This window comes from Numida meleagris, chromosome 6, assembly GCF_002078875.1.
Source record: "Numida meleagris isolate 19003 breed g44 Domestic line chromosome 6, NumMel1.0, whole genome shotgun sequence".
NCBI classification, from domain to species: domain Eukaryota; kingdom Metazoa; phylum Chordata; class Aves; order Galliformes; family Numididae; genus Numida; species Numida meleagris.
This window is the reverse complement of record NC_034414.1, coordinates 37,694,491-37,705,023: the sequence shown is the minus strand read 5'-3', so window position 1 is coordinate 37,705,023 and position 10,533 is coordinate 37,694,491. Positions and strand designations below refer to the sequence as shown.

At 56.3% G+C, this 10,533-nt stretch overlaps 1 protein-coding gene across 1 annotated transcript; it reads left to right on the top strand.

Moving 5' to 3' along the window:
- Positions 3,890–9,281, top strand: NKX2-1 (NK2 homeobox 1). The gene is made up of 3 exons (XM_021403723.1): positions 3,890–3,942; positions 7,677–8,053; positions 8,611–9,281. Exons 1-3 carry the CDS (start codon positions 3,890–3,892, stop codon positions 9,279–9,281), a joined length of 1,101 nt encoding a protein of 366 aa, XP_021259398.1.

The following is a 10,533-nucleotide window of genomic DNA, read 5'->3' as shown; positions in this document are numbered from 1 at the left end:
CACAGAGACTCTTCTGCACTAGAATGCTAATAATGACTAACGTCTGGGGAAACAGAAAATAAAGCTGCTAGCAAGGACTTCTTTTAATGCATGTTTTGGGATTTTTATATGAATGGAATGTGCTATTCTAATTCAAAGGTAAAATATCTCCCGACTTTCAGAAAGTTCTTGGGTGCATTTTTAAGGTCACAATACAAATAGACTTTGCTTTGGTCTCTAACACATGGTCCTTCAACCCAACTGAATCTTGAGCTAAACTCCATTTCTTCCTTCCTGTCTATTGACGCCAGAAAGATAGCTCCTGCACAGGTGTTACATATGTGAAACATCTTCATCAGAACTCAGTTGTGAGTGGAACCCTGCTGCCAATCACACAATACTACAGGACACAGAGTCCAAGTCTGTGGACTATCAATATGGGAAGTGAGATTGTTACCAGGGCAAAAGAGGGAGGTAGTGCTGGAGGAGTGAGCCACATACAGCCTTCTTTGAAAGGTGCAGTACTGTAGGGTAGCCCAGGACTGCTCATGGGGTCTGACCTAAGCTGATCTTGGCCACCAAGATATTCTGTCTGACCCCAGTGTCTCAGAAGTGAGGAGAGCTGTTGTTAAGTCCTGTGGGACAGGTCTCATGGGACGAGCAGATTTTCCCTGCCATGCATATGTCTCACTGTATAAGGAAGGTCTGAGACCCTGCTTACAGCAGAAATCCCTTTAAAAATTGGTACCCAGGAACAGAACTAGCTGAAGCTACCAGCTGAACTGAACTCTTTCCTGGCAAGAGGAATGCACCTGTTACACCAGTGCTCTGGGCCATATGTATATCAGTAGCTGGTTAACAAAACTTGGGCCTGGAAGCAATGCTTCAGCACATTTAGCTTCGTTACTGAATTTGGTAGCAGGACCAATAAAGTTCATTGCTGGGTCTCACTACAAATGGCTTTCTTTGTGCTGCAGCTTTTTACATCAGTTCTTAACTAGACCTAGCAGTTATAGTAGGCAGACTGAGGGAGTGATCTTCCCAGGAGATTCTGGTTCCCATTAAGTGAAAAGGAAACTTCTGAAACATTCCTAGAATTGCCCTTGGCCTTCCAAAATTATCATCTTTCCCTAGGAAGCCTCCTGTATCTTCTGTTCCAGAAGGAAAAGAAGAAAATCAAGGCATATTGAGTTGCAGTTTATTTAATTTTAAGACTCAAGTTGCAATGTTGAATTTAAGGCTGACTTGAGAAATAAATCCAACTGCCCTTTACAGCAGACAGTTTCGTCAGCCTGGCTAGCAGAGCTCAGCTCGCTGACCCATCCCAGCTCTCCATCTGAGCCCTTCGGCCCCAGTGGCACAGCAGATTCGCTTTCTGCACTCATAGAACGTGGAGCAACCAAGTTGTCCCCACGGGGGGGGAAGAGGAACTCAGCTCATAGACCACAGGCTTGGGTGTAGGAAGCAGATGGGGAAGAGGCACTCACAACAGGCAGTTTCTGAGTGAGAACCTTTTGTGTATATGGAACCAGGAACTGGACTTGGTGATCCTTATGGGTCCCTTCCAATTTGGGATATTCTATGATTCTGTGAATAGGTGGGAGCACAATTTGGAGCTGTTCATGCTGCTCAAAGAGAACACCTGGAGGAAGCACAAGTAATCCAACAGCTCCCTTGTCCCAGGCTGATTGCAGAGAGATACTTTCTGGGAGAGGGAGAAGAACCCTGCTCAGATGCCATGTTCCCTCTGTGCGTGGGTGTTGGAGATGAGCTGCACAAGCATTTGACGAAGCAAATCCTTTCCTCTAGATCTGGAGCAACACATAGTGACGGGGGCCCAGTATTCACCTAATGACAACACTCGCCTGTGAGGACGACTGAGCAAAACCCTATCCCGTTTCTTTTTTTTTTCTTTGCATTTTTCCTCGGCCCGTTGTCTCTTTGGGATATTTCTCCAACAGAAGTCGGCAGGAGTGGGCGAGCTGCGACCCTCCGGCCCCAGCCGGGCCTGCGCTTCCCGCGGTGGCCATCGGGGGCTGCTGCGGATCGACTCCGCCCGGCGGCCCGAGGGCTCCAGACCGGCCCGGCGCTCACGGGCACGGCTGGGAACCTGCCGGCGGCGGTGGAGCCCCGGCAAGGGGATGCGGTGTGCCGCCGTGCAGGGATCTCCTTGGCAAAAAAAAAAAATACGATAACAAAACCAAGCCAAGGGCATAGCGAGCCAGCTGGCACCTTCCTTCCGAATTAAAGCGTCCGGGGGATCTCAGAGCAAGGCACAGACTGGAGAGCAGAATAGGATTCGGGGCACAATGCCTCGGCCTCTCGGCGTCAGTGAGAGCATGAGAGCGGCGGGTAGATGCGCCCGAAGGCGCTATGCCTGCGCAGGGAGGGCCGGGGATGCGCTGGGTGGCCCTGCCCGGTACCTTGCGGCCTTGGGGACGGGACGGGGCTGCTCGCAACCCTCCTGTAACTTGTCCTCGAGTTTTGCTGTGAAAACAAAAGCAAAGCAAACAATTCCCTTCCCCCAGCCTGAAAATAAAGCTCGGGCACCACCCGGGCTGGTCGAAAGGACTCCATTGTCGTTTTTAAATGAGATATCTTTGCAACTGCTCGCCCCTCCCCGAGCCAGCGGGGAGCCGCCCGTATCCCTGGAAGCGAGAGGTAAAGGGGAACAAAAGGCAGACTCCGAAGTGACACTGGAAATAAAAGGGAGCTTTGGTTACCCCCAGGGAAAGGTCGAGGGGGAAAGGTCGCCTTCCCGCCAGCGCACGTACTCCCAGCGGGCGCGGGGCGGCGGCCCCGGTCTAGGAGCAGCCTCGGGGGTGCGGGTGAACGCGGTGCCGTCCCTGTGAGGGGCAGCAGGGGTCCAAGGGCAGTGTCGAAATCAAAACCGGAGACAGCGGGGGCCGCGCCGCCTCTCCGCTCCCCCGGCAGCCGGAAGCTCCTTCCCCCGTGGGGCTTCGATTCCTCCAGCGGAGTTCGGTTCCCCCCGAGTCGGGCATGGCGGCCGCACGGCACCCTCCGGCGCCGGGCCGGGAGCCGCCGTCGTCTCCAGAGGAGAGGGGAGGGCGCGGGCCGGGCTGGCGGGTGGCCCACCTGCGGGCCGGTTTCCTCTTGGCAATATGTGCAGGCGACAGAGCTGAGGACCAGAAATGTGTGTGCAAATATGTGCTTATGCGTAGCCGCTCCCGAAGGTATGCACCCCTCCGTGCATGTGTGTGCGTATCTGGGTATATAGACACAAGCACGTAACTCCTGCATTATCTGAAGTAATACACTGATAGCTGTATCTCAAAACCGATAAATAGATCGATCCTGGCAGGATTCCGTTTGTAGGTACGTGCCGATACTAAGTATTGTCATATGTTTTTACGTCTGCATGACCCGTGCCTATGTATTTAACTATATAGCATAACTTTTTGCAAATTGTCTCAGCCACCTCCGGAGCAACCACGTTCTGACACGGCACCAAAGGTGCTTTGGAGCCGCAACGAGTCCTGCGCTGTGCACCTGTACTGTGGCAATCTACAGACGTGGTGGGAATCGCATACAGAGCAGCAATGAGGCCACTGCACTAATTGTTGATTATAACGGTGCCGGGGCAGGTGCCAGCCCGCACCCCGGTACGATGCTGCTGGCGGCCCCTCCGTGCCCGCAGCCACCGCCCGGGGCAGCGCAGAGGTGCCGGGTCTAGGCATGCCACTGGGTCCAGGCACGGGGTCCCCGCCTGCCCCGGCTGCCTCGGAGCCCGGCCCTGGCACCTCACGGCTGGCCCCTCCCTGGCCCTCCCGGCCGGGAACGGCCAGGCATAGGAAAAGCTGGGGATCGGAGTATCAGGGCAGAAGGTTTCGGCGTCAGCAGGGCAGTGGGTCAGGAGGGCAAAGCCTCCCGACTGGGCCCTGCATGCAGAATGCTCCACGCCCTGAACAGCTGGAGGAGCAACTGGGCGTGCGCTGCAGAGGGGTGAGGATTTCCCTTTGGGGCTTTGCTTGGTTTGCTTGCTTAGATTCCAGGGGAAGAGATTGTGACCGGTCCCCGCGTGGCTGATGCGGGAATGGCCCCTCCGCTCCCTCTCCGGGCTCCGGGCGCGGTGCGCTGGGCACACGCTCCCTTAGGAGAGGTGTGCCAAGACGCACAGGGCACCAGCGCTGAAGTGCTTCTGAGGGTCTGTCAAGAGGCAAGCACCGCAGCCAGCTTTCCCAGTGCCGCGACGCATCTCTCCCCTTTGTAGGCTCGGGTCTTTGGGAGGGGAATTTGAATATCTCTGAGCATGCTATGCTTCTGCTGATAACCAGCGCAGAAGGAAGAGTCCATTCCAACTCTCACCTCACCCGTTCTAAGTTGGACTCCCTGGCTGGGAGCACGGGGAGGGTTCTCACCTTTGTGTTATAAAATTGCATCTGAGGAGTGCAGCACGCATCGCTCGGCCCCTGACCCTCTCCTCCCGGAGCCCGCAGCCAACCTGGCTCGGGGCCGGGCCCGGGATGGAGCTCTGCTCTGCCGGAGCCATGGACCCTGGCGAGGGTTAGAAGGGAGGGGAGAGTGTTTAGGACAAGGGCCGAGGTGGGCTCCGAGCAGCCTTCTGTGCCCCCCACAGTGGGTGGCAGATCCCCCAGCAGCCCCTCGCAGCGCTTACTGGCCAAGCACTTTGGGTTCCCTTTGGGGAAGCACAGCGGCTCTCATAAAAAAGACATTGTTGGCTTTGGAGAGCCCTGCGCGCACTTTCAAAAGGCGCTCCTTGAGTTCCCAGCCCCCGCAATCCAGTTGATGAGGAAACGCGCTGCGGTGTTGGTGGCACCGTTTCCATTGGGATTGGCACCGTTTGATTGACAAAGTCTCACATTCTTCCACCTCTCGAGTGTTATCAAACGGATTGTGTGGGGTCAGAAGCTATTGAAGGGACGTCCGTGTAGCCGCGTTCTGCAAACAGGGGGTGAAGACCGTGCCTTTCTCATGAAAATGCTTCCACCAGGCAAAACGCGGCTCATCTTCCCTGCTCTCCTCCTTAACATTTCCTTTTAACTCGAGCGTGTCCCTAAGCGGCAGCACCAGGTAAACGAACACAGCGCCAGAGGCAGCCCAAGAAGGGCCCTGCCGGGCGCTGCCCCCCCGGGGGGAGCGCGGACACAGCTTCGACAATGGGGACCGAGAGGAGAGGGGGTGGGCTCCGAAAGGACGGCATTGAGGAGCAGCCGGGGCTTGACTGGCCCTGCAGAGCTATTTGGGGCAGTAAGGAGGATCAGGGACTGCCCTGCTCCATCTCGCTGGATCGATCTGGAGGGGCTCAAAAGTGCAGGTGGGACCTCGCGGGGCGCAGCGCTGCAGTATTCACTGATAGCGCTCAGCCCACCAAGAGAGCTTCACCCCGCTGCTCTCGCTCTAATCCTTCTCCGCCAGCCCCCGCGCAGGGTCAGGGCCGGGCTCGTTAGGCTCCATCTCACCGAGCAGCGTTTCGGGGGCTACTCGAGCACACCCCACTGCAGCAGTGGTGCCCGGGACGGCGAAGTATGGGCAGCCCCCAGCTCGGCCCCGGCCCCGCGGGTTGCGGGACACCGCCGTCCTTCCTCCCGGGATCGTTGTGACGGTGGATCCTTCGGTATTGTTTTTTCCTCCATCCACTCCCTCCTGTTCTTTAAGGCTAATAAAGCAGGCACGGAGGTGATGGGCGAGGAATCCGTGGAAAACGGAAACAATCAAACAAACAAAACCCCACAAGGCGCGGTCTAATGTCTCTCTCTGTAGGAGCAAAACCGAAGATCTTACTGAAAATCGAGAGCGGAAAGGGGGGGAAAGGGAAGGGAGGGGGGCGACGGAGTGGGAGGTAGGGGGAAATAAATGTCCCAGGGATCTGGTAGGACGTGATCCAAAGGTCCGGAGAGGAAAGCGACTGAAGTCAGAGCTGCCGCTCCCCAGCCTCTAACGGCCCTTGTGCCCGCGGGAGCCGGCGGACCCCCAGGAGCCCACCTCGGGGCTGGGGGGGAGCCAAGCGGGCCCGGGAGGGCCGGGGGCCTGATGGAAGGAGAGTCCCCCGGTGTATGTGTGTGGAAAAGCTCACCTCTCGCGGAGATCTAAAGTGTAATCAAGGCTGAGGCTTACACTTGAAGGATGTTAACTCTCATACGGGAACCTACTTTCTCCTAAACGGTTTCTTGCCTACCGAATGAGAGCCTCCCAATTGAGGCAAAATGATCCTTATGCGCTAATATCGAGCGCAGTCACAAAGCGACCGGCTATTTACGCTGCCACTTTAGACAAAGATATTTAGTTATTCCCGGGTAGCAAGTGCACTTTTGCATTTTTAAGCACGAACCAGCCGAGCACCAATATATTTACAAGTGCAATTACTAAATAGTTACTTGACACTTCAAAGTCACTGGGTTAACTGTACCTTCACTGTAATTTCCTTAATATTCAGGTAATCGCTTTATTAAACGAGTTTCCCAGGGCTACGGGCCGGGGTGTGAAGCTCCCAGCGGAGGTTTCTCCCTTCCTCCCAGAGAGCCCCGAAGTGCTCGCGTGGGGCCCCGGAGCTGTGACGGGCTTCTCGCCGCGCGTGTGTGAGCGGAGCTGGAAGTGGGCTCCCTTTTGTTCTTACACCGGATCCCGCAACTGATCCGAAAATGCCAGAAACTGCAGTTTATTCTAAGTGGCAGGAGTTCGTTAGCAAGGTGGTGCGGCAGATGACCCGAGAGGTCTTCTTCATGCAGCTCCCATGCTGTATAAATAACCTTAGAGAGCAGCTTCGGGTTCAGAGAGACCTCGGAAGCCTGGGGCAGCCTTTGCCTTTGGGAATAGAGACGTTTTACTCTAAGCTATTTCAGCAGTGTGTCGCCCGGGGCAATTAAATTGCTGCTCGTTTTTGTAAACTTGCATCTTCCACCTCTCCCTCAGGTTAAAAAAAAAAAAAAAAAGAAGGAAAGAAAGCCTTGGTAAACTTGTGGCTTTAGGGAGAGAAACGATCCTCACATACGGGGTCTCACTCTGAGGGTCTTAGAGGGTACAGAAAGGTTCCTGGGATACCAGGTGCCAGGGGGTGCCCGGGCAGCGGGAGGTGTGGGGGGCGCTGGCTGCGGGCCCCCTCGGGCAGATATGGAGGGCAGAGGAGGGTCGCTCCGTGTACCCAGCGGCAGCAGACCCGTGTCCGCAGCTCTCCCGAAGGCCGGCTGCCAATCTGCCCACCCGCGGCTGATCTGAAATCCTTCCACCCAGGCAAACGAGGGCTTTTGGCATTGCTTTCCACTACCCGTCCACAATGTTGTAACCCCTGAGAAAAATAAAATGAGTTCTGCTCGCGGGGTCTCTCTCTCTTCCCATCTCCCTGCCTCTCTCTCTGTCTCTGTCTCTCTCTCTCTTTTTAAGACATAAAAAAAATCCTGACAAGTAAAACTTAAAGGTGTTTACCTTGTCATCAGCATGTAAGCTAATTATCTTGGGCAAGATGTAGGCTTCTATTGTCTTGTTGCTTTAGTGCCTATGCCCCGCCTCTGGTGGCAGCCTAAAACCTGGCGTCTGGCTAAAACAAACGAAAGGCAGCCCTGAGCCTCCACTCAATCCAATTAAGGCGGACTTCGTCCACTCGGTTACGTGTACATCCAACAAGATCGGCGTTAAGGCAACACCAGAATATTTGGCAAAAAAAAAAAAAAAAAAAAAAAAAAAGATTTGCCTCCCCTTCCTTTTTTTTTTTTTTTCCCCAGCCGCCGAATCATGTCGATGAGCCCAAAGCATACGACTCCTTTCTCAGTGTCTGACATCTTGAGTCCTTTGGAGGAAAGCTACAAGAAAGTGGGCATGGAGGGCAGTAACTTGGGGGCTCCCTTGTCAGCCTACAGACAGTCTCAGGTTTCGCAGCCGGCCATGCAGCAACACCCCATGGGCCACAACGGAACGGTGACTGCCGCCTACCATATGACAGCGGCAGGGGTCCCCCAGCTCTCCCACGCTACTATGGGGGGCTACTGCAATGGGAACCTGGGCAACATGAGCGAGCTCCCGCCTTACCAGGACACCATGCGGAACAGCGCTTCAGCGACAGGATGGTACGGCACCAACCCGGACCCCCGCTTCTCCTCAAGTAAGTGAGCCCGGGGCCGGCTGTCCGCTGGGGGGTGGCTGCGTCCCTCTCTGCCCCTCCGCCCGCGGGCGTCGGGGACAAAAGTCGGTGCGGACCCCGCTCGCGCCCCCCCCCCCTCCCCGTCCATCCTTCTACCAGAGGATCGGGCCCCGTCCCCCCTCGCCGGGCGGTTCGCGGCAGCTCCAGGGGCTGCAAGGCGGGAGTGGCGAGCCGGCAGCCGCACACCGGTGGGGGACACAGCCCCAGGGAACCCGGCACTGCCCGGCCCCCCAGCGCTCCGCCCGGCCCCGTCAGGACGAGGAGAAGCGGAGTCGCTGGAGCCGCGGAGGAGCAGAGGGAGCGGGAGAGCTCGGCCCGGTGGAGCCCCCCGGCCGCAGGAGCCGTCAGCCGCAGGGACCGTGCGGCGGCACCCGAGCGGCGCTAGGGGCGAGCGGGGCCGGGCTGGGAGAGTGGGGGTCCCGCGGGCGGCGGGGGAACGCGAGAGGCGGCGGCGGCGGGAGCGGGGGCAGCGCGGGGCCGAAACGAGCCGCTGACAGCGCTCCCCTTCTGCCTTGCAGTCTCCCGCTTCATGGCGCCGTCCTCGGGCATGAACATGGGCGGCATGGGCGGCCTGAGCTCCCTGGGGGACGTGAGCAAGAGCATGGCCCCTCTGCAGAGCACGCCGCGGAGGAAACGGAGGGTCCTGTTTTCCCAGGCCCAGGTTTACGAGCTGGAGAGACGTTTCAAGCAGCAGAAATACCTCTCCGCCCCCGAGAGGGAACATTTAGCCAGCATGATCCACCTCACCCCGACTCAGGTCAAAATCTGGTTCCAGAACCACCGCTACAAGATGAAGCGGCAGGCCAAAGACAAGGCTGCGCAGCAGCAGATGCAACAGGAGAACGGCTCCTGCCAGCAGCAGCAGTCCCCCAGGAGGGTGGCGGTGCCGGTACTGGTGAAGGATGGCAAGCCCTGCCAGGCGGGCTCCAACACCCCCACCGCAGCCATCCAGAGCCACCCGCAGCAAGCGGCCACGACCATCACGGTGGCCACCAATGGCAACAGCCTCGGACAGCATCAGAGCCATCAGACAAACAGTGCGGGGCAGTCTCCCGACATGGGACAGCACTCGGCCAGCCCTTCCTCCCTGCAGAGCCAAGTCTCCAGTTTGTCTCACCTGAACTCTTCCACTTCTGACTATGGCACTGCCATGTCCTGCTCCACCTTACTATACGGTAGGACCTGGTGAAAGGATTAAAGAAAGCGAAGCAAAAAAAAAGGAGAGAAAAAAAAGCAGATTTTCCCAGTCACACAAATCTCTGTCCTGTCCAAAGTACTGGGTGCTTTCCTTTGCTCTTTTATTATTTTTTCTTTTTTCTTTTTTCTGAAGCTTTTTTTTTTTTTTTTCGTTTTACTGAGTGGTTTTTTGAGGACCCCTAAGAGAGAGAGGGAGAGAGTGACTTTTCTTTCCGTTCGTTGATACTGTGATGGTTTTGGGTCTTTCTTTTTTCCCGTTTCCCCCCAGCTTGCTGTGTGGGGTGTTAAACCAATTCTGACCAATTACCACGGAGCAGTCTGCAGACAGGGGCCCGTCGGTAGGCACGGCCCGAAGGCTCGGATTGCAGATGGACCCTTTGCCAGCGTCTAGGACTTGCATGTAAATATAGAGATTGGGGGGGATGGGGTTGGGTTTTTTCCCAAAAACGCGGTCGCGGCAGTCAGCCACAGAGCAACCTCCCCCCACCCCTCCGGCTCCGCTCCCAGCCCCGTCCCAGCGATGGAGCCGGGGGGCCACACGAGGCTTTGGCTTTTCTTTTACGTTTGATGTGAACCTGTAGCTGTATAATGCTGTCAAAAGTTGGACTAAACCCATAGTTTTTAGTAGCCTGTATATTTTCTTGTAAAAAGAAAAAAAAATACAATCAACCAAACCAACCCCACCCCCCTTTTTTATGGACACTGATCGTCCCCTCGTAAACCCTCCGGCAGTTTGTTCTTTGCGCACGCCGCCTTTTCCTGTTGTAACTTATGTAGATATTTGGCTTAAATATAGTTCCTAAGAAGCTTCTAATAAATTATACACATTGCGAATATTCTTTTTTTTTTTTTTTAATTTCCTCTCGGGTCCTTCCTGACCCTCCTTTTCCCATATCTCTATTTTTGTGCTGGATGGAAACCGGACAGGGACGCTGCGGGCCCCGGGACGCCCCAGCTCAGGGGGATCTCCGGGAGGCGGCGGATCGCGGGCCCGAGCGCCGAGTGAACGCGCGGAGTGAACGAGCGGAGCTCCCGGGCCGTAGGGGATGGGGTCGGGCCCGAACTCATTGCCGCTGCCCGGGGAGGGGGTCGCCTCTGTCCTTTTTGCCGGAGAAAGCGAAGTGCTCCGGGAGGAGAGAGCCAAATGCCAAAGGCGCAGAGGAGAAAGAAGGGAGAAGTCTGATGCCACTAGAAACAAACAAACGACGGACGTGCTGGCAGTGTAGGATGTGCGGCCGTTTTTA